This window comes from Procambarus clarkii, chromosome 41 (genome assembly GCF_040958095.1).
Source record: "Procambarus clarkii isolate CNS0578487 chromosome 41, FALCON_Pclarkii_2.0, whole genome shotgun sequence".
Taxonomy (NCBI): Eukaryota; Metazoa; Arthropoda; class Malacostraca; order Decapoda; family Cambaridae; genus Procambarus; species Procambarus clarkii.
In genome coordinates, this window is record NC_091190.1 from 25,255,389 (window position 1) to 25,280,420 (window position 25,032).

General features: G+C 41.7%; 1 protein-coding gene across 1 annotated transcript; it reads right to left on the reverse strand.

The window, feature by feature from the left end:
- Positions 1 to 1,258: 1,258 nt before the first annotated feature.
- LOC123761125 (cuticle protein 7-like) lies at positions 1,259 to 22,153 on the reverse strand. Its single transcript, XM_069339218.1, has 4 exons — positions 22,073 to 22,153; positions 19,140 to 19,214; positions 1,532 to 1,669; positions 1,259 to 1,399 (listed from the first exon to the last, which is right to left on the reverse strand). Exons 1-4 carry the CDS (start codon positions 22,151 to 22,153, stop codon positions 1,262 to 1,264), a joined length of 432 nt encoding a protein of 143 aa, XP_069195319.1. The 3' UTR covers positions 1,259 to 1,261.
- Positions 22,154 to 25,032: the final 2,879 nt, after the last annotated feature.

Sequence of the window (25,032 nt, forward strand, 5' to 3'; positions counted from 1 at the left end):
AGTCGAGAAACAATTATTTAATGAAAACTTGGCTTATTAGGCAAATCGGGCCTTGCATTGTAGGCTGAGAAGTGCGTTCTGGCTACTAGGTACGACATATATATATATATATATATATATATATATATATATATATATATATATATATATATATATATATATATATATATATGTATATATTATTTCATCCATATGTTTACTTACTGTATTTCAGTGGTGCATATGTGCTCACTGTATTTCAGTGATAATTGCATACTCAGTGTATCAACCACGCTTGTATAATCTATCTATATCATGTATATATGTGTAATCTGACTGCCTTAACTTTTTTCACTGCTCATGAATACAATATAGCAATGTTCTGTTAATTTGATGCACGTGTCAGCCAACTGGTCAGCTTTAACAGCCAATGTTAATAATTCTATGTCAAAACTATTCTGGTAATATCAAATCTAACAGTAAGACTTAAATTATTTTTCCAACTGGGAACAAAAACCACTTATGTTTGTGGTTAATTAAGAACGATTTTCGCGTGAATTAACTTCATAGAAACGATTTTCCGGTAGGTAAAATCACTCTTATTTTGTTTTACATTTTTAAATATACCTATATTGACATTATCACATTGCCCATTTCATTGCAAAATCTGATTTGGAAATTTAGCTTTTTCATACGACGGTTTTTAATTTGATTAAAACGTATTATATTTAAATTGGTTTTCGGTATTTGCCTGAATATAAATACCGATGCAGGGACCTTAAAGCCTTTTAAAAGCTTTTATACGATATTTTTACAATTTAAAAGTATTCAGTTTTATCAAAAAAACTCTTTTATCATTGTAATTATTTTATTCTCCATGCAAATGTCATAAAGACAGGCAATGACTAATGATTTGGTATTGATCCTTAAAACTGTACGTCCCTTTTCAGCAAACAGTAATCAGGTGCCTATTCGTAGACTAAGTCTGTGTTTGTAGGCTTTAAGTTTTTGCCAGTTGACCTGTGTAGACTATACAAAAGAAAGATTTTTTTTATACTCGTCAATCGTCAAAACTCACGTGCCCCCACGTATATAGAATAATTAGGTTCGCTCAGGAATAATGCACAGAAACCTGGTTATTCAAGACGTAAAAATCACAAAATACAGTTTAAGCATTATAAAAGAATTGTCATGTATTTATGTATTTCATAATAGTGTACAAGACGGGAAGGTGAATGTGGCAGTTATATAAGAGGGGTGTGATGTGACGATGGGGTCATCGTCAGTGGTATCCGCCTCCGTGGCCGTAGCCCTTGTTGAAGAAGGTGACGGCGGGGCCGTAGTGCTTAGGGTGCTGAGCCTTGCCGTAGTAGCTGACCTTGGCCACGTAGCCCCTGTAGTGGTCAGCTGTGTAGTCCACCTGGGGAAGAACACGTAGCATTTAACTTTAAATTGTTGTGGACATGGAATTTATAACGTTATTCATGTACTTAGGTTTTCACACAAGGCGATGGAGTGAAGAGTGTAAAAAGTGTGAGGGAGGTGGACGTACCCTTTGTTTGCGACCGTCGGGGAGGTCGACGGTGTAGGACCCGTACACATTTTTACCGTCGGACTTCTCGTGCTGGCCGAAGTTGGTGCCCTTGTAGCCGTCATGCACGTTGTAGTCGTAGTAGTACGGCAGGGGCTCCTAAAATTTGTGAAGTTTATTTGGGATGAAATCTTTGACTATTAAGTATCAAAAGATTTCTCATGTAAACAGAGTTTCGTCAAAACCTGGTTGTTTTAAGATTTTGGGAAAAATGCCACATTACTACTCAGTGTGAAGGCTGGTTCGTGGACGACAGGGATCCCGTGGCGATACCAACCACACATACCTGTGATTATCCATAGGAGAATTTAAGCAAAATTATATGTTAGTCAGGCGTCTGTCTTGGTTCTGTTAGTTAGCTTGACTTTAACGTTTGCTGTTAATTCTTGTATAAAATTCAGCACTTTTGCTATTTTATCGTATTAAGTGTGTGAGAGAGAGAGAGAGAGAGAGTAGGAGAAAGCGAGAAACGTGGAAGGGAGGGAGAGGGCGAGGAACAATCCCTGATGCAGGCTTCCACAACGTCTCGTTGCTGATATGAGAATAAGGAATAGAGGAAGTCCCAATTGCTGATAAACTGTAGGAGAAAAGCGATAAGTAAAAATCTGAACTCGAGACACAAATATATAAACAGAAGAAAAAGTGAACACAGGAAGGGAGGGGGGGGGTCGTTTAGAATCTAAATCGGGTCACACTTGCTGAGAGGAAAACTTTGAACTGTTCATTGAGAAAGGCAAGAGTTATGAGCAACGACGACTTGAAAATAGTCCAGGAAGGTCCGAAACGTCAATTTTCATCTTGTCATGTGTGGGTTGGGCATTGTAACATTATATATTATAACTTCGATTTTCATCATTTGTAAGAACATTTCTGTCACAAACTGTACCGACTATTATGGTTGCTAAAGTTACAATCGGATTGGTTTGACTTGATGTTGATTTTAATGCTTATTAACCTCTGGTTGTTCAGGCCACCACCGTAGCTTACCGACCCCCTAGACTTAGCCCTAGACAAAGCCGACAAGTAAACTGTGTATACCCACCAAATATATCCCGGGAGGTATACACCTTTCGTTATATACCTCCCAGGCTGCTAGAACGGTTTGGAGAGGATACCTGATATCCTCTCCAAAGACTGATACCTGATAAGACTGATACACAAGTATCAGTCTTCTGATACTTGTGTATCAGAAGACTGTATTTAATACACCGGGGTCAGCTGACAACGCTAAGTGAGAGTTTGGCGTTGGTTCTGCAACCTGTCCTCTTAAAAAGAACGTCGCTTTTGGCCGTTTGCCCGTATGGCCGCATATGGACGTAATTTGAAAATGAACAAAAATTGAAAATAAATTTGGGATTTTTTTTTCAACAACAGTAAGTTAAGGGTCCTCTGATAGGTTAGGCGGGCAGGAAATTCTCATAAAGTTTCAAAACGTCATGAAAAACGTTAATGGAAAGTTCCTTTTCTAAGCTGTCCGAGGAGGGCCGGACGACTCAAACAGAAAACGGAACAGCACGTCACTTTTGTGAGTCGATTTCATTTCAAATTACGTCCAAATTTGGCCATAGTGCGCATACAAGCGAAAAGTGACGTTATTTTTAAGAGGACGGGTTGTTGGTTCCGCCTGTGTGGCCGTCGCCCGACGCGTGTAATGGAACTGGCGGAGCGTCAGTAGCTAAGGTGTTTCCTCATTTACGCCTGAGTGGCACTGACGCAAGCCGGGAAGCTTTGCGTGACCTGTAGCGCAGTCGGCTCACAGTCGAGTGACCATGGGTTCGATTCCAAGGCAGGGCGAAAAATTTAGGGCACGTTTCTGTCAAGGGTTAGAAAGCCTGGCCTGGCCGGGCCGGGCTTGACAGCTGAGCGGACAGCGCTTCGGATTCGTAGTACTGAGGTTCCGGGTTCGATTCCCGGTGGAGGCGGAAACAAATGGGCAAAGTTTCTCTCACCTTGATGCCCCTGTTACCTAGCAGTAAATAGGTACCTGGATGTTAGTCAGCTGCTACGGGCTGCTTCCTGGGTGTGTGTAACAAAATGGAGGCCTGGTCAAGGACCGGGCCACGGGGACGCTAAGCCCCGAAATCATCTCAAGATTACCTCAAGAAGAAGCTTGTCAATGACCCACAAGACAGGAAGGAGACACAGTGATACAGTTCACCATGCTGTTGTTATTGTTTCAATATTCAGCTACTGGGAACAAATTTCCAAATAGCACGGGCTATGGTGAGCCCGTAGTGGACTTACCTGGCACAGGAGCGGGGCAAGTAGCACGGGCTATGGTGAGCCCGTAGTGGACTTACCTGGCACAGGAGCGGGGCAGTAACTGTTCTGCCGGTTCACCATGCATCCTTTAGTCTTTATATAGCTACTAGCGACTAACAGCCGCACCGATCTCAATAGGTAAGCCAAACACTCTCGCTCTCAATACACCTGACAATACACAACCCACAAAACAACCAGATTTATCCTGTCCAAAAACACCCAACGACAATGGAAGATTTTACCTAACTGAAGCACTATATGTCAATACTCATTCAAAGTGTATAATACATACTTATACAACTCGCCTCCCCCTTCCTGCCTGTATATTCAAATGTTTTATCTCACTGATCATACTTTTGAAAATAGATTGATTAGGACGAAACCGCTCAAGTCATTTCATGTTTCATTTTTTCCTTCGTGGTTAAACGTTTCACATTATTCATCACGTCACTCTGTCTCTCTCTCTTAACACAAATAGGTGTGTACTCACCTATTTGTGCTTGCGGGGGTTGAGCTTTGGCTCTTTGGTCCCTGTGTGTGTGTGTGTGTGTGTGTGTGTGTGTGTGTGTGTGTGTGTGTGTGTGTGTGTGTGTGTGTGTGTGTGTGTACGTGTGCGCGTGCGTGCGTGCGTGCGTGTGCGCGCGCGCGCTGGCGCTGTCGGAAAGACTATGTCATAGGCCTTTAAGTTCAAGCAAGCTTATTGAGACTAGAAATTACTTCTCAAAAGGCCAGAATAGCTTAGGCTGTTGCTACCCTCAAGCTGAGCATTGGAGCAGCTTAAATGCTCACACGTTAAAGACATGGCTGGCAATATCACGCTCCTTAACACGGAGCATTGCGCGTTCCATTACTTTTTCACTGCCTGAGACAAGGAAGTGGTCACTTTTTAAATTTCATGCTTTTGAAATTGAATCATTAATTATTATAAGCACTGGTACAGCCTTGCGTGTACCTCACTTAAACCTGGTGAAATTGCCGAGGAGAACCCTCACTGCCCGAATTAAACGTCTTGGCTTTTGAGAATGTCCATCACCCTTCAAGATACATTGTATTATAGTTTAGGCGACACCTTACTTTGCCTCATCCTTCTTGGTTATCTATTAGGTTGCTCACGCTTGCTTATTTTTACGGGTTATTCATGCCCGTGCACTTCTTGGGGCGGCTTATTCTTCTTCATATCAATCTGGCTTGTACTGTATACACTTTACCACTGCTTTTGACAATGTTGACAGCATCAACGGAACGCACCTCGTAGTGTCAGGCCATATCACACTGTAAAAATGAACTTTGGCGAGTTAATTTTCCAGCTTCTTTCTCAAGTTTATATATATATATATATATATATATATATATATATATATATATATATATATATATATATATATATATATATATATATGTCGTACCTAATAGCCAGAACTCACTTTTCAGCCTACTATTCAAGGCCCGATTTGCCTAATAAGCCAAGTTTTCCTGAATTAATATATTTACTATAATTTTTTTCTTATGAAATGATAAAGCAACCCTTTTCTCTATGTATGAGGTCAATTTTTTTTTATTGGAGTTAAAATTAACGTAGATATATGACCGAACCTAACCAACCCTACCTAACCTAACCTAACCTATATTTATAGGTAAGGTTAGGTTAGGTAGCCAAAAAAAGCTAGGTTAGGTTAGGTTAGGTAGGTTAGGTAGACGAAAAAACATTAATTCATGAAAATTTGGCTTATTAGGCAAATCGGGCCTTGAATAGTAGGCTGAGAAGTGCGTTCTGGCTATTAGGTACGACATATATATATATATATATATATATATATATATATATATATATATATATATATATATATATATATATATGTCGTACCTAGTAGCCAGAACGCACTTCTATGCCTACTATGCAAGGCCAGATTTGCCTAATAAGCCAAGTTTTCTTGAATTAATAGTTTTTCGACTACCTAACCTACCTAACCTAACCTAACCTAACTTTTTCGGCTACCTAACCCAACCTAACCTATAAAGATAGGTTAGGTAGGGTTGGTTAGGTTCGGTCATATATCTACGTTAATTTTAACTCCAATAAAAAAAATTGACATCATACATAATGAAATGGGTAGCTTTATCATTTCATAAGAAAAAAAAATTGAGAAAATATATTAATTCAGGAAAACTTGGCTTATTAGGCAAATCGGGCCTTGCATAGTAGGCCGAGAAGTGCGTTCCGGCTACTAGGTACGACATATATATATATATTTAATGTCGTACCTACTAGCCAGAACGCACTTCTCGGCCTACTATGCAAGGCCCGATTTGCCTAATAGGCCGAGTAATTTTCTTTATTTTCAAAATATTGTTTCCAATTGGTTTATTTGAAATATTATATTAGCTTAGTTATGTCAGTTTAGGTTAGGTGAAGATAGGTTAGGTAGGATTGGTTAGGGTCGGTCATATATCTACGTTAGTTATAACTCAAATTAACAAAAAATGAACTCATACATAATGAAATAAATAGCTTTACCATTTCGTAAAAAAAATAGAAAAATATATAAATTCAGGAAAACTTGGCTTATTAGGCAAATCGTGCCTTGCATAGCAGGCCGAGTACGACGTTCTGGCTACTAGGTACGATATATATATATATATATATATATATATATATATATATATATATATATATATATATATATATATATATATATATATATATATATAAATATGCACGCCAAGCTTGAATGCGCATCCAACATGCATCAGAAAACTCTTGAATTCGAATCCGGTCAGGCAGGGCCTCCATGCCTCTAAGCATATCCAGTACTATAACCACTCATCCACAGACTATACAAATGTATTATAAGGTCGTCTGACTTTTAACTCCAATACCCGATAGCTCTCGTGACTATTTTGGGGCACAGATATTTCATCAAACCTATCGCGGCTGAGCCACAGAAAACGTCATTATTACGGTGCTTCAATTTTGACAAGTACGTTGCATTTTTAACGAGGTGGTCGGTGATGTAAAGACTGGTACGTATTAGGTTGGAGGACGGCTTGCATAACGACGACTCCCGAATTTCACGCCAGCATGGACACGCATTTACATGCTTTTATAATTGCATATTTGATGCTGAAACATAAATCAAACATCACATTCTCTGAAAGTGAGGGAGATTTTTTACACTGTGATATTCATGGAATAATTTTGGTCTCTGGTAAAGTTAGCCATGGCACTAGTTGAGGAAAGTGAATTGTAGGCGCCGCTAAATTATCATCCAGCCTGTTCTCTCAGTTGGTCAAGCGTATTTTTTTTTTTACAAGAACTACAATGTCGTTATGTATGGAGGTCTTAGGGAGCGTCAGTATTCGCTGTATTCAAGTTCACTCAACCATTGCAATTTTGACGATGTTGCGTAATATATGTGGTGCAATAATTGCGAGCACAGGTTGCATCAGCAGCTACGACAGTGTGTTAATTGAAAATAATTTTAACTACAATAATAGTTTATTCCATATTAAAAGAAATCATACGCTACAATTATATATATATATATATATATATATATATATATATATATAATATGCACTAACTTGCTTAAACCACAGGTGAAGATAAAAAGAAATCACCCTTGGCGGATGGTGGGAAGGACAAGGGGACGGGGGAGAGGGGGATGGTAGGGAGGACGAAGGGAAGGGGGAGCGGGGAATGGTGGAGATGGACGAGAAGACGGGGTGGGTAACACAGGTACTCCCATGTTGTGAGTGTAACACAGGTACTCCCATGTTGTGAGTGTAACACAGGTACTCCCATGTTGTGAGTGTAACACAGGTACTCCCATGTTGTGAGTGTAACACAGGTACTCCCATGTTGTGAGTGTAACACAGGTACTCCCATGTTGTGAGTGTAACACAGGTACTCCCATGTTGTGAGTGTAACACAGGTACTCCCATGTTGTGAGTGTAACACAGGTACTCCCATGTTGTGAGTGTAACACAGGTACTCCCATGTTGTGAGTGTAACACAGGTACTCCCATGTTGTGAGTGTAACACAGGTACTCCCATGTTGTGAGTGTAACACAGGTACTCCCATGTTGTGAGTGTAACACAGGTACTCCCATGTTGTGAGTGTAACACAGGTACTCCCATGTTGTGAGTGTAACACAGGTACTCCCATGTTGTGAGTGTAACGCGGGTACTCCCATGTTGTGAGTGTAACACAGGTACTCCCATGTTGTGAGTGTAACACAGGTACTCCCATGTTGTGAGTGTAACACAGGTACTCCCATGTTGTGAGTGTAACGCGGGTACTCCCATGTTGTGAGTGTAACACAGGTACTCCCATGTTGTGAGTGTAACGCGGGTACTCCCATGTTGTGAGTGTAACACAGGTACTCCCATGTTGTGAGTGTAACGCGGGTACTCCCATGTTGTATCACAGACACAACAACACGACAAAAAACTATTATTATGTCTGTGATAAGACATGACCATTACCTAATAATTAATCATAATAAAGTTCATAAAGATACATTGTATATATTTTTATGGTACAAGCATATATGGTACATCACTGCAACGTTTTGAAATATTTGTTTACAAATATACGTTGATTATATTACGATTTGTATCACATTGTATACAGTCATACATACAACATCGGCTATATTACATTGCATACCTGGAACAACATTGTAATGTTGTTTATAATGGCGCTAATGACATCACATATAAACATGGACTAGCGGCACCCTGCTGCAGGTCGTCCAGACAGATGGCTGCTGCTAGTACTATGCCGGAAACTTTCCTGGAGGCTGGAATTGGGTTTTTCAACTTTACTGGTGAGGCGCCACACTGATGCATGGGGGAGGCAGTGGGAGACCCGAGTGTGCCGGGTGTGTGTGTGTGTGCTCGTGTGTGTTTTATTGAGGCGGTGCTTCTCTGTTCTATTATTCCTAGGAGGAGGAAAATGGTGTTTTGCTGCATTGTTTTTTTTAATCGTCCCAGTTCTATAGGATTAATGTTTATTTTCTACTACGGATGCTGTCATTATCTTCTACCACAGATGTGTGATTGGTTTCTACCACAGATGTGGTCATAATTTTGTACCACAGACAGACTTTTATATAATGTCACTCATCATTTTCCTCACGTAAAGGGTTAAAGATCTGTGTCGGGATTCATCAAGCATTTGCGTGTTAAGAGACCTGTTCATGTTATTCATGGTGATTTTGTTTACATTTAATAAACAGTTTACGAGTTTGGAAACCAAACAACTTTTGGTTTTGTTACAAACAAAGCCGCCATGATTGAGGAAAGATGTACAGGTTCCGTAAGTGGGCGCGTAAATGGTTAATAAGTCCTAGACCTGTTCGCTTCCTCGTAGTAATGAAGATCGGGTTCTTCAGTTATTGCCTGTGCATGGAGGTATTACCAGCTTTAACGCTCTTATTGCCCCCCCCCCGCTCCTGAAGTTATTGCCCCCCCCCCCGCTCCTGAAGTTATTGCCCCCCCCCCGCTCCTGAAGTTATTGGCCCCCCCCCGCTCCTGAAATTATTGCCCCCCCCGCTCCTGAACTCCTGAAGTTATTGCCCCCCCCGCTCCTGAAGTTATTGCCCCCCCCCCCGCTCGTGAAGTTATTGCCCCCCCCGCTCCTGAAGTTATTGCCCACCCCGTTCCTTGAGTTATTCCCCCCCCCGCTCCTTTTGTTATTGCCCCCCCCCCCGCTCCTTGATTTATTCCCTTATTCCCCCCCCCCTTGTGGAGTTTTCCTTTCCCCCCCCCCTGCTCGTGGAGTTAGCCCCCCCCCGCTCGTGGAGTTTTCCCTCCCCCCCCCCCCGCTCGTGGAGTTAGCCCCCCCCCCCCCCGGTTGTGGAGTTACACCCCCCCCCCCGCTCGTGTTGTTATACCCACCCCCCTCCCCGCTCGTAGAGTTATACCCCCCCCCCCACCGCTTTTTGCCCCCCCCCCCCACCGTTTTTTGCCCCCCCCCCCCCACCGTTTTTTGCCCCCCCGCCCGCCCGCTCCTGGAGTTATTGCTTATAACAGCGAGAGTTGATACACATCCTGAGTGTTCCCTGCACAGGACGAGCGTTTCAGTACCTACACGATGCAGTTTACCATTGGCACGGTAGGATAAACGAGCCTAATATTCCGCACCCGCACCTGCACCTTCAAGCACTCCTCCATCTATTGTTGTTTCTGCAGCTCTCACGCTTGTACATTTGTTCTCAACGATTCGTATTATTTCGTTCTCAAAATTAGATTGAAATGCAACTATTAGTGTTCTTGATGTGGGAAAATATCCTTAACTACATTATTACTAACTGTAGGTAATTTTGTGCTTACCAATTAGTAATTAAAGAGGAGTGAGGTCTTGCTCATTATGCCTGCATCTGCCGGATGCAGGTTGTTGTAACTATTGTAACTATTCTATAGTTGTAACTATTTGTAATAGTTACAAATAGTTGTAACTATTTGTAATAGTTACAAATAGTTGTAACTATTTGTAATAGTTACAAATAGTTGTAACTATTTGTAATAGTTACAAATAATAGTTGTAACTATTCGTGGGTGGCCTCGTAGCCTGGTGGATAGCGTGCAGGACTCGTAATTCTGTGGCGCGGGTTCGATTCCCGCACGAGGCAGAAACAAACGGGCAAAGTTTCTTTCACCCTGAATGCCCCTGTTACCTAGCAGTAAATAGGTACCTGGGAGTTAGTCAGCTGTCACGGGCTGCTTCCTGGGGGTGGAGGCCTGGTCGAGGACCGGGCCGCGGGGACACTAAAGCCCCGAAATCATCTCAAGATAACCTCAAGATATTGCTTTATTATTTAACTATCCTCGTATTCGAATGGTTTGTCGAATTTGGTGGCCTTAAAGCTGTGGGTGGAGGTGGCTTACACAACTTCTGCTCTTAGAACTTATTGACTATACTTATATAAGTATATTGACTATACTTATTGACTATACCCGTACAGGGTAAAGAGTATTTTCTTACATTTCTTACTCATTTGCGAGTCCAGCTTTTACTTCTCCTTTTGTCCTACTTTTTCTCAATCTGGAGAGGCTGTCCACCTTATCTATTCTCCCCCCTCGGTATCTTGTAAGTTGTGATCATGTCTCCGTTTGTTTCATCATCAGTCAAACGCTGATCCTTCAAGAAGTGAGGTCGTTGCTGTACCAACGTTGTTTAATTTTCAACTAAATGGAGAAATATCACTCGTGAGGTGCTTTATAATAATAGTGACGTTACTACTTGCGTTACTACCACCATTAATAGTTTACTACCAACTATTACTAGAGTAATAATTATTGTAGCACTGACAATATTGGTGTTTCTCTGTTTTACAAGGAAACTTAAGCAAATTTCATATCGCTTAATGAAAATAGCGACCTAATTCTAAAATGGCCTAATTGCAGACAACTTTGCTCCTGGCAGCTAATTGTTTCGTAATCGACTACAAAATAGGTTTTCAGAATGCTGTTACCTACTAGCGGAACAAAATTGCAAAATTACGCGAATTTCAACAACAAATTTTCTAACACAAACTTTAGCCAACAGTTTCCCATTGTGCTAATTGTAGGTAATTTATGAAGATGATTGTAACCCTTCCATCGCTGCCCACTGGATGGGTGCATGAGTAGTATACGAAATTATATGTAATTAACTTAAATTAGATTAACTTAACTTAAATTAAATAAATTATATTGTAATTAACTTCAACACAAATGTAAATTGCTTACCTTAGAGACTGTAATGGTCCGGAACCCATTGTTATGCAATAACTTCGTTACTAGGTGATCAGGATTGACGTAGCATGCTGAACCAAATTAATATTTGGGTTCAGTTCCTGAGCCTATTATGTTCTGTAATCTTTTCCACTACCGCCCCCCCCCCCACTGGATTGGTATGTGGTTCGCCACCACTCACTATGATGAGTATGATGCCCTCTACCGCCCATTAGATGGGTCTATGAGGCTCACCACCACTCACTATGATGAGTATGATGCCCTCTACCGCCCATTAGATGGGTCTATGAGGTTCACCACCACTCACTGTGATGAGTAAGGTCTCAAATACCACTCACAGGATTGCCATAGGTGCATATTAAATCAACTATAACATTTTATGTGATAGTCCTGTGTAGCCCAGACAATACTTGTACAGCACGAGAGGATTGGTACACAATCACGCTAATATACAAAAATATTATCACAGTGGTAGGAAAATAAACATCAGCGTCATACACCAGGCAATCACCAGGGTTATTTAATAAGACTATCAAAATCCTCAGATTAGGCTAAATTGTAATTAATTTTGTCAATAAAGATGTTAATAATAATAAGGTTTAGAGCCTGGCTCTGGCACAGAATGATCTCGCCCCTGTGCACCCAGCAATATTTGGGGACCTGGATGTAAAACTGTTCGTGGATCGTGTTCTATGAAATAGTATAAGTGGAAAGCGAACAATTGTTGCAAGATATCCGTTTGTGTACCCGCAAATGGGCAAACAATAATCGAAAATAAACAACCCGTCCTCTCGAATAGTACATCATATTTTGACGTATAAACCCCCTAAAAAACAAAATATGATGATGGTATAAATCCAAGCCGGCCTCAAGCTAGGCTCGCTAAAGCGGCCGCCGGCTCCAATATTCATTCATCGATTTTAACTTATTTATTAACAATAAGGGTTGTTCTCATATACTAATACGTTCTCTGCGTAGGTGAGGTGTTTAGGTTCTGTTGGCTGTTAGTTGTGTTTGTAGCACGTGGTTTACTGACATTTACAGCGTTGTGATTCGAACAGAGGTCGTCATCGAAGCACTGTTCTAGAAATGTTCGAACGTCATCGGTTGTGAGTCGTGTGCAAACCGTTTTTAATTCATAAACAGGGGTTTGGTGGCTGGATTAACGAGGCATTTGTTGATAAAGCCGACCGCTGTATAAATTTTAGCGAATTTCTGAGATTTATACAGACACACTGATGTCTCGTTTTCTATTCGTGGGTCAAGTTCAAGTTCAAGTATGTTTATTGAGATAAGAAAGAAATACATCTCAAAGGGATAGAGTAGCTTAGGCTATTTCTACCCCCCCCCCATTGGTGGGTCTTCGATTAGGTTAGGTTAGGTTAGGTTAGGTTAGGTTAGGTTAGGTCAGGTCAGGTTAGGTTAGGTTAGGTTAGGTTAGGTTAGGTTAGGTTAGGTTAGGTTAGGTCAGGTTAGGTTAGGTTAGGTCAGGTTAGGTTAGGTTAGGTTAGGTTAGGTTAGGTTAGGTCAGGTCAGGTCAGGTCAGGTTAGGTTAGGTTAGGTTAGGTTAGGTTAGGTCAGGTTAGGTTAGGTTAGGTTAGGTTAGGTTAGGTTCCGATAATTTAGTACATTTTTATGACGTGATTAGGCTGTGCTCGTCCAAGCTTCGGACAATTTCGAAGCCGCATCCGTCAATTTTAACGTGCTGTTTATCAACAATAAATATTGTTCCTCGAATATAATTGTATTATTTGTGTTCTTATTTTGTGTATCGTAAGGCATAGGTTCGATTTCGTTAGTTATTTTAGTTCCGTTGGCAATTATTTGTCTTTGCAGTACGTGGGTGAAGAATTTCGACTGGTGCGATTCTAGCACAAAAAGAGAACGAAGTTCGTTCAAGAAAAGTTTGAATGGAATTGGTTGTGTAAAGTGTGTTTGTTTTTAATAAATAAAACGTTTGTCTGCTGGATAAACAAGTAATTGTCCATTGTTTACGTGGCCGAGCTAATCTCAGGTGACTTGCAACTAAATACATTTGAAGCTTTTTTTCGAAAACATGTAATTTATTTCTTCTGTTCAAAATATAAACATCTGCGACTTTGTCAATATGTGAGGTATTTGGAGCTTTGTAACTACTGTACTTCATTCACTCGTGCTCTTGACGAAATCCTCACAATGTATACAAAACTTGATAGTGCAGGCGAACTGACTAACCTTCCTTCGAGATGGGGATATAAGTATTATAAAGCAGCTCTTGACTCAATGTAACCCTTCATATAGTCTAGTGTAGCTGTATAAACGTCCAGATACCAAGAGCTGTCACAGCCAGCTCTTGACACACAATATGTAACCCTTCATATAGTCTAGTGTAGCTGCAGAAATGTAAATATACCTATGTACGTCAATTCAAAAATATGAGGACAGTTAGTACATAGAGGAGCTTGAGCATGTGTTATGCCACCTACGTATTCATTACACAGTAAATAGGTCAGCCTGTTTTGTTCATTCACCGCATATATTTGCATCGATTCCACTGTTTTAAAAAAGGTTACAGTTGCTTCTCCAGGTGCATAACCTGGAGAATGTTCCTTACGATCGTTCTCTTACGTTCGTTCTCTTACGTTCTCTGTTATGGCTCAAAGACTCGTATTAATACATAGTAGTTCCTGGTCAGGCGTCAATTCTTCAGCGCTGTTAAGCGTGATAATTTTAACATAAAAAGCAAATTCAGATTTTCGAATCGTAAAACGAATAAATAGTATCATTGTATTTTATTTATCTCGGCAGAATTGATTGATTGATAGCATTTATTTTTGTCAGAATATTGTTGAAACAGTCTTCGTTGTAACTGCGTCCGGATACAACGAAGACTATCCACAGGCGGATAAAGGTGCTGAGCCTTGCCGTAGTAGCTGACCTTGGCCACGTAGCCCCTGTAGTGGTCAGCTGTGTAGTCCACCTGGGGAAGAACACGGTGCATTTAACTTGACATTGTTGCGGTTATGGAATTTAAAATGTTATTCATGAATTTAGGTTTTCACACTAGGCGCTGGAGTGTAAAAAGTGTGAGGGAGGTGGACGTACCCTGAAAACGACGGAGCCGGTCGGCCGAGCGGACAGCACGCTGGACTTGTGATCCTGGGTTCGATCCCAGGCGCCGGCGAGAAACAATGGGCAGAGTTTTTTTCACCCTATGCCCTTGTTACCTAGCAGTAAATAGGTACCTGGGTGTTAGTCAGCTGTCACGGGCTGCTTCCTGGGGATGGAGGCCTGGTCGAGGACCGGGCCGCGGGGACACTAAAGCCCCGAAATCATCTCAAGATAACCCTTTGTTTGCGACCGTCGGGAAGGTCGACGGTGTAGGAGCCGCACACAGTTTTACCGTCGGACTTCTCATACTGGCCGAACTTCGTTTATCTGTAGTTGGCTTCGAGTGTTCTACTCCATTTTTTTCGGATCCAGGCTTGTTTAGTTACAAATTGATTAGTCACAATGTTGATAGCAGTGGCCAGCAGGCCCAAATAATACTTCAAACCTAACTGATCCGGCACTTAGTGAAGGAATTTATACAAATTCCTCCTGAAAACATCTATTAATAATAATAATGATGATCGCTGATGTATATGATATATTAGTAGCCGGGCAGCGGGCCTGAGGGTTTATGATGTGTGGATCAAGGTGGATAATATTTGCCTATATTAAACTAAAATAATGAACATTATTTAATGGCAAACTCTTAACACGTGTAGACTTTTTTTGTTAATTAGTTTTTGTAATTTGATCATGGAGTTGTTTGTTTGTTAGTCGTCTGGGCGGGTCCAGGGATCACACCTGCTACGGTGAAGCCTAACACAACCACGATCAACCGCTAGGCCTACGGACCGTCGAACACAAGAGTGTGATGGGTCACGGAGCCTCTTGACTTTGTATATCTATATGACGGAGAACTGCTCTAATTGGGCACTCATTACTAAGAAAATCTCCCCCAGATACTCTTTGGTGTGGAAATTTTTGATTGGTTGTGCACCGCGTGTTGCAATTGTCCCATATTTGTATTTATGTTGGAAATGTTCTAATCTCTGTACCAATTCTGAATTATTCATCATCAGTAAATTTGATCCCGGATGGAGCTAACGAAGTATTGTTGTGTATGTTGGCGTTGTTTACAGTCTCGACCTACGGAGTGCATGAATTTAAAGCGTGATCTTGTATACCAACATGACCTGGTTGTTGTATTCCTGGTAACAACTGTCCCCTTGCACGGCACCCTGCCCTCCTTGCAAAGCATCCTGCCCCCCTTGCAAAGCATCCTGCCCCCCTTGCAAAGCATCCTGCCCCCCTTGCAAAGCATCCTGCCCCCCTTGCAAAGCATCCTGCCCTCCTTGCAAAGCATCCTGCCCCCCTTGCAAAGCATCCTGCCCCCCTTGCAAAGCATCCTGCCCCCCTTGCAAAGCATCCTGCCCCCCTTGCAAAGCATCCTGCCCCCCTTGCAAAGCATCCTGCCCCCCTTGCAAAGCATCCTGCCCCCCTTGCAAAGCATCCGGCCCCCCTTGCAAAGCATCCTGCCCCCCTTGCAAAGCATCCTGCCCCCCTTGCAAAGCATCCTGCCCCCCTTGCAAAGCATCCTGCCCCCCTTGCAAAGCATCCGGCCCCCCTTGCAAAGCATCCGGCCCCCCTTGCAAAGCATCCTGCCCCCCTTGCAAAGCATCCTGCCCCCCTTGCAAAGCATCCTGCCCCCCTTGCAAAGCATCCTGCCCCCCTTGCAAAGCATCCTGCCCTCCTTGCAAAGCATCCTGCCCCCCTTGCAAAGCATCCTGCCCCCCTTGCAAAGCATCCTGCCCCCCTTGCAAAGCATCCTGCCCCCCTTGCAAAGCATCCTGCCCCCCTTGCAAAGCATCCTGCCCCCCTTGCAAAGCATCCTGCCCCCCTTGCAAAGCATCCGGCCCCCCTTGCAAAGCATCCTGCCCCCCTTGCAAAGCATCCTGCCCCCCTTGCAAAGCATCCTGCCCCCCTTGCAAAGCATCCTGCCCCCCTTGCAAAGCATCCGGCCCCCCTTGCAAAGCATCCGGCCCCCCTTGCAAAGCATCCTGCCCCCCTTGCAAAGCATCCTGCCCCCCTTGCAAAGCATCCGGCCCCCCTTGCAAAGCATCCTGCCCTCCTTGCAAAGCACCCTGCTCTCCTTGCAAAGCACCCTGCTCCCTTGCAAAGCACCCTGCTCCCTTGCAAAGCACCCTGCTCCCTTGCAAAGCATCCTGCCCTCCTTGCAAGACACCCTTCCGCCCCCTTGCAAGACACCCTGCCCCCCCTTGCAAGACCCTCTGTTTAATAACACATCTGCTTTGCAAGGATTACTGATGCACAGTTGTACGTTACTGATGAACAGCTGCACTTTAATGCTGCACAACATTACTGTTGCACAGCTGTATTCTACTGATGTCCCCGAGGCCTCTGACCAGGCTTCCTGCTTGACGGTGTGGTCATCCAGGCTGTTGGTTACTGCTGTAGGCAGTCTAACGTATGGATCTTAGCTCGGGCCTCGGTTGATCAAAAGGCCTCCGAAGGTGTTTATCTAATTCCCTCTTAGACTCGGAGAGATTATAGGGAGTGAGTTGGAAAGCCTTTCAGTGAAACTTTTCTTTCATATAACGTTCTGTGGGTGGGGGAAGTGCCCGGCTGTGCCCAGGTCTCTTTTCGCCAGGCCCCTTCCCTCTCTCAATCTACCCTTCTCTCATATCACCCTCTCTACCTTTCTCCCTCCACATCCCCTCTCACACTCCCTTCCGTTCTTCTCCCTCACTTCCAGTCTCCCTCCTCCTTCCCTCTCTACCTGTTTTCCCTCTCTCCTCAAATATCCTCCCCCCCTCTTTCTCCTTCTCTTCGTGTCTCATTCTATCTCTGTCTCTCTCTTGCTGTCTCTGTATTGTCTTTTTTCTTCCCATTTCTCTCTCTGCCCTACTTGACCCGGTCTTTCTGCAGGCCTGTCTCTGTCGCTTTCTGCCTGTGTCTCTGTCTCATCATCCCTGTATCACTATCTCTCTTATTAAAATATATAGTAGTCTACCATTGGCATAAGGGTGGTCTAACAGTTGGAGGAACCTAAAAGTGTGAAATATTAAACAACTATAATAGTTACCCGTTTGCCTTGATAAAGGAGCGAGGCACGAGAAAGTCTTTGAAGCTGTGGGAATATCGTATGTTTTATGCTACTGTAGCCAAAGTATGAATGCTAGAATTTTTTATAATTTTCCCGAGATCAGTGAATACTGGTGTATACTGCTATAAGGATTTTTTTTTTAGATATTCAACTAGGTGTAGCTGGCAGACAGTGCCACAAATCGTCGTTGAGGGTCAGAATGCTGTTCAATCTTTAATTCTAGCGACCTCGACCAACCTATGTCTGTCATGTACCTCAGATTATTCACGATGCAAAGTTGGTGAGACTAGCCCCTAAGCGTCTGGCTTCCATCCTTGGGCAGACAAACATTCTCTCTTATTTAGATTAATATTGTATTAAAATCACAATGACGAGATATCTAAATGAAAATCTTTTTGAAAATTTTCATTTAATATTTGATATATTAATTTCATTGGTTTATTGATCAAAATGATTTTCATTAATATATCAGGCCATTGTGATTTTATTGTGATCTGACTGGGGCGAAAGGTGTGAACATCATTACTGTAGGCCAGAATATGATCGGTTTGGCTCGGAAACCGAGGTTGGGCCCCGGTTTGGGACTCCAGAACTTCCCAGAGGACTTGGTTGAGTTCTGGGTTGGTAAATTTTTGTACCACCATGGCCGAGCAGTCAAGGCTGGTGTCTGGAAATACCCCAGGTCGCGAGTTCAAGTCACTCCACTGCCTCAAAATGATTTTCATTGTATTTAATTATATAAAAATCTTTTGCTAACCTTATGTTAAGATCTATTACAAACACTATCGCTTTCGATGTTTATTCCTCTATCTACATTTTCCCAACAACAACAGTGTATTATTGACAATGCGTGGTGGTATTTCCGGGTCGTCAGTGGTATCCGCCTCCGTGGCCGTAGCCCTTGTTGAAGAAGGTGACGGCGGGGCCGTAGTGCTTAGGGTGCTGAGCCTTGCCGTAGTAGCTGACCTTGGCCACGTAGCCCCTGTAGTGGTCAGCTGTGTAGTCCACCTGGAGAAGAACACGGTGCTTTTAACTTTAAATTGTTGTGGCCATGGAATTTATAACGTTATTCATAAACTTTGGTTTTCACACAAGGCGATGGAGTGAAAAGTGTAAAAAGTGTGAGGGAGGTGGACGTACCCTTTGTTTGCGACCGTCGGGGAGGTCGACGGTGTAGGAGCCGTACACATTTTTACCGTCAGACTTCTCGTGCTGGCCGAAGTTGGTGCCCTTGTAGCCGTCATGCACGTTGTAGTCGTAGTAGTACGGCAGTGGCTCCTGGAGGGGGGAGGAGGAAGAAAAAAATCACAAACTTGGCTTTTTTACCTTTCAAAGTTTTAAGATATGCTTACAAAGAACGGTTAAAATGCATCAACCACACACAGACTTTGACTAAACAGGAATACACGTACCGAGGCGTAGACGGGTCCACCGTAGTCACCCGGGTCCGCCAAAGCCACGGCGGCCACCACCAGGACCAGACACACCTGGGGAAGATGTGTCCTTGTGAGTGAGTCAGTAGTCACCTGTTTCTGGCGTTTTGTTGGAGAAGTTGAGTTTTTTTGCTTGCCAGTGAGCACATGATCAGTTTCCACAAGTCACATTAGCGTATGTACAGATATTAAGTACAAAAAAATAATTCCGATCATATGCATAGCGTTGACTGGAATTATGATGCAGGTAAGTCAACCCGTTCTCGCAAATTTAATAAGTCAATATTAACTTATTAAATATGTGCATAGGTGACATACTTACCATAATAGTTTCCCTGGAAAAGCTTCATAGAAAACACCGACCTTACTTAACCTACTTAGTATGTTAAGATAAGCATCTTATTGCTTCGTAATTACAATTATTACCTAACCTATACCTATAATAGGTTAAATAACAATTGTAATTACAAAGCTATAAGATGCTTATTTTAACATACTAAGTAGGTTAGGTAAGGTCGGTGTTTTCTATGAAGCTTTTCAAGGGAAACTATTTTGTTTAGTATGTCACCTATGCACGCAACTAATAAGTCAATATTGACTTATTAAATTTGCGAGAACGGGTTGGGTAAGTAATCCAGCTGTGCATGATTTTAGTGTTATGGAATAATTGGTCATTAAAGGAGTACAGTTGTACACATAAATGATAAATGAGCAGACCTTGTAGAACATGTCAGTGGGAGCGTGTAGGAAGGTGACACTGAAGCTGTTGGTCGAGTGAGTGACTGTTGTGGCGAGCTGCTCCACTTATATACCCGCTGTTGATACAATCAGATGACCATGACCGTCATCTTCAAGCACGGTCTGGCACTGTCACTGCCCTCAATGGCCGTTCCCTTCAACAATTACTTTTTCATCCTACAATGTCTCCTAGGTCGTTGAGACCCTTTGCCACCAAAGTCGTCCAGACCCTTTGCCACCAAGGTCGTCCAGACCCTTTGCCACCAAAGTCGTCCAGACCCTTTGCCACCAAGGTCGTCCAGACCCTTTGCCACCAAGGTCGTCCAGACCCTATGTCTGCGTGGTCGTCCTCTACTTCACAATGCTTGGTACATACAGTAAGACGTACGCCCCCCCCCAAAAAAAAAAGTCTAATTGTCCCCAAATAATTGGCCACCTAGATCAAGCTTTAGCAACTCGTGAGTCTAGACGGAAGCAGCTGTGCAACACTGTGTATTGCTGGTTACGTATTTGTTATACATGGGTCTTACTCCTGTGATGTAGTCTGCTACTAAATGGTACACATTTGTACATAAATTGGGGCACAGCTGTGTAACTGCAAGTGTACAACTTTACATTTGTGATATTCTACACAGTTGTGTATCACTGTGGTGTAGTGGTACACCGTGTTTACACTGTTGCAAACGTGTGGTATAATTAACTAGCAACAATAACTGAAACTGCAATGACCATGATTGATATTATTTACATGAGTAATTGGAAACTGTTAAACACACGTAATGTCGCTGACGTTGAAAGTTGCAATTCACGCTCCAAAATCACTATTTCTCTGCAATTTGGATTTTTTGTTCATGAATTTAAAAGTTCAATTGTTGCAAAGAATTTATTTGAGTTTATGGAGCCTATTGTTTTCACTCATAAAAGTTGCTATTGCTCTAGCGAGTATTTTTAATATATTTTATTTTAAGAGTTTTTGATATGGACAATGTTGACATAATTTTTGTTGTTTGAATGAATGCTTTTGTGAAATTTTAAATTCAAAACTGTTCCTTAAAATATTAAAGTGACTTGAGTTAAGGAAGACGCCGCATCGTAGGATGTTGTCTACGTTTAGCTGCAAATACAGCCCAGCTTCCTGTTTAGTTAGTACTTATAGTACCGATGGCCATAGTACATAGTACCTTCCGGTACCTAATATAGTACAAATATGAAGGCGATGAGTCACAATAACGTGGCTAAAGTATGTTGACCAGACCACACACTAGAAGGTGAAGGGACGACGACGTTTCGGTCCGTCCTGGACCATTCTCAAGTCGATTGTGAAGGGACGTCGTCGTCCCTTCACCTTCTAGTGTGTGGTCTGGTCATCACTAGTACAAATATATTATATTAGGCCTAGGAATATTAAAGTTAGAATTTTAACTAATTTTTTGTCGGGCTATAAAGTGAATAGTATGAATCTCTACTATCTAATTGCCTTTTACGTCAATGAGTGTACTATGGCGCACATAGTTACTAAAAGTACTATCTAAACAGGAGGATGGGTTGGCAAATTAGTGATATAATCGACATATAGTACAAACATATAGTCGATATTGTATATATATTACAGTCATACAAATATTATAATATTAACTATAATTGTACCTACATAACTGCAGCATGGGCATCTATAATAGTAACAGTACTAACGACAACGATAATAAAAATACAAATATTTCCATAAAAAATGATTAAGAATGGTAATATTTTCATCAATTTAATAATACGAAATAATAGATATGAAATAGATTGTATAACATTTGCCTGGATGCTCGTTATTAAACTGTCCGTTCGTGTACCGATGTAAATGTGTCTGTGAGTCGACCTATAGCCTCTGGACTCTTCCTAGTGATTGATTGATTGATTAAGCCACCCAAGAGGTGGCACGGGCATGAATAGCCCGTAACCTCTCTTCCTAGTGAAGTGGCGTTTCTTCTTAGCTCGGGGTTCAGTATAGTAGAAAACCTCTACAACTCTAGTTTCTTTGTTCTTGATTGGGTGAGGATTTTATGCCGAGGCTGCATATTTTAATATTAGTCTCACGAAGGTGGTATAGGGTTATCTTGAGTGCCAGTTTGTCTGTATTTGGGGTAAATATTTATATAAGGCAACTTTAGAGTGGCATCTTTCACCTGGACACGTTGGGCGGTTGGGTGCCGCTTCTGATGATCAATTGGGCTGTGATGGTGCCGATCCTCTGGTCTATATCTCATGTAGTCTATGGACAGGTGTCATTTGTTAACATCTTTAGACGAATTTGTATAATACTGCCCAAGTGTTTTCTCCAACCTGATGCTTCTCCACCCCATATAAGTAAGAAATGAGGTGGTGGGGATTGTGTGGGTTCTCGAAGGGTGTTGACTGTCACTCAGTCAACACATACAAAAACAAAAACACATCTTTTAGAATTGCTTAAGAATTTTTATAGGCCAGTTCATGAGAGACAAGAAGTCATGTGCTCAGTTATGTTATAATATCCCCCCCCCCCCCCCTCTCCCCCCCATTATGGCAATTCATCCATTTGAACACTACAGTGAAGTCGCCTCTAATTATGCGTATTCATCCATTCATCAAAACAAACAAGGGCTGACATTTAAGGCATTAGGACAGTGACTGATTAAAGCAGACTCAATCACATTTAGCTGAAAACCACTGCAACTGGCAAAGCTTTTCGATGCACTCTTATCTATGATGTAATCGCAAAAGATAACTTGAAGAAATAATGCACTAGATTGTTGTGTAGTCCTTATCGAATATATGTTGGGAAAGGCATTTATCGAGTTATTTGCCGATCTGTCCAATATATATAGGCACAATCCTTGCATGGGATCGAATACGCACATCCTACTGCAGCAGTGAGCGAGTTCTTAATTTAAATAACTTTAACTGTATTATTCTTGAAAACTACATTGACATTAAAAATCTTGAAATCCCAGGAAAGTTTAGCAAGTTCTTAAGAGTATGGTAACACGAGTGAGTTTTTTTTTACATCAAGTTTAGCCTTGAGTTTGTGATTATAAAATGTCTTTTTTATTCCATTGAAGAGTCCAAAATTAATTTTGGATTTTGCAAGTTTGCCCCAATTTCATAGATTTTGGGCATTTCCTTTTCAGTAAATTTAGAGTTACAAACACACAGAGCTCTGAAAACCATAGAAGAGAACACCATATACTAAACTTGTAATGTGGTGGTTGGAAAAATAATGTACATACGAGCCCATGTTAGTTGATTTTCTGCTAATGCCAAAAGTAAAAGATCTGTTAAAGCTCTGAATCTTAATGTCCAGGAAAGGCAAAACTCCATTTTCCTCTTTTTTAATGGTAAATTTAAAGGACCTAGGGAATTGAGTTGATAAAGGAACTATGATCGTCGTTAATGGGCCACAAATATAAGATATCATCGACATATCCCAACCATACTGTTAACGGGTAAAATCAAGCAGGTATCTATCGCCTTGGTAAAAGAAATTTCCCAAAAAACTCCATATATAAATAACTAAAGCCATTCTACAGGTCTGTGTAAAATATTTTACATTGAAACAAAAGTAATTGTCTTTACTGCTCAGTTTATTTAATTCGACAATGGTATTGGTGGGTAAGAACAAATAATAGTTGGAAAGTTTACCTCACAAGAAAGTTAACATAAGCCCGTCGTCACAGCAAATCCATTACCAGGAGGAACCATAACCCTCCTTCAAACCACCTGGATGGTTCTCTAGATATTTGTGATGATCTGAAAGCATATTGCGTTTCCGGTAATAGTCTACATGTGAACTGGCAAATAAACCTTAGTCGTAAATGGAGGTTATCCTCAAATTATAACATTATTGTATTTTAAATCGTTTGTTTTAAATATAAGTGGTGTATGCTGAAAATATATTTTTTGAAGACTTTGGTTTTCGATAAACGGAATTCTCGGGTTTACTGAAATAGTTTTTGAATTCCATGATTCACATTGTCAGTAATACACAGTATTAATATAAACAAATGTAATTAAACCTAACCTAACTAGGGGAGCCGGTCGGCCGAGTGGACAGCATGCTGGACTTGTGATCCTGTGGTCCTGGGTTCGATCCCAGGCGCCGGCGAGAAACAATGGGCAGAGTTTCTTTCACCCTATGCCCCTGTTACCTAGCAGTAAAATAGGTACCTGGGTGTTAGTCAGCTGTCACGGGCTGCTTCCTGGGGGTGGAGGCCTGGTCGAGGACCGGGCCGCGGGGACACTAAAAAGCCCCGAAATCGTCTCAAGATAACCATGGATAGAGAGCATATCATAGCACTATGTTGTCGTTCCCAATCCGGGAACGGATTGGGAACGACAACGTGAGTGATCTCTTACTTGAGGACACGTTGAACAAATCACCCACTGGAACTTTAGTGGAAAGTGCAGTCGCATCAAAACTCACAAGATAACGTTCATAATCCATATCAAATACGATAAGTAATTTAAATTGTCATGTCGTTAATTGTAATTATCATGCAGGTAAGTAATTCGTCAACCTGTTAACTAAATCCACGTTGTTTCTTATGAGAGTTTGAAATTGCATCTACAAGGTTTATTTCTGCTTTTAATAAATCGGCGATTATTGATCTTTTAATAGCGATAAGTATATTTTGAAAGCAGTCTTTCTTGTAGACATATATGCTATTGAATATGTCAGGGTGAGATCTCTGATTCTAGCTCTCAGATCTCTGAAATTTAGGAACCAGGATCACTAAATGCCTGGTACCTAAGCAGTGGTTAGGAGAAGTATACAATTTCAGATGGGCAGCGATTTGCTGCCTCTGAAATATTTTATAGTTGAACCATCTTTGTGGTGCAGAAGTAGATTTTTTGCCTCACCGCTCGTGAGGTCGAGAGTTCGAGTTGCCCGAATGCATTTGTGTTATGTGGTCAACTATTTTATCTAGTCCAGATTTAGGCCACGGAACATACAATATCAAATGATAAATATGAATAGTACACAGGATGAATTTTAAATACTTGAAAATTCCAAATGCTCTTGTTGGGGGCAAGAACCTCCGCCCGCCTGATGTAAAGCCGAGTGCTTTACAAATATACCACCACACCACAAAGCTGAGGGCTGTATCAC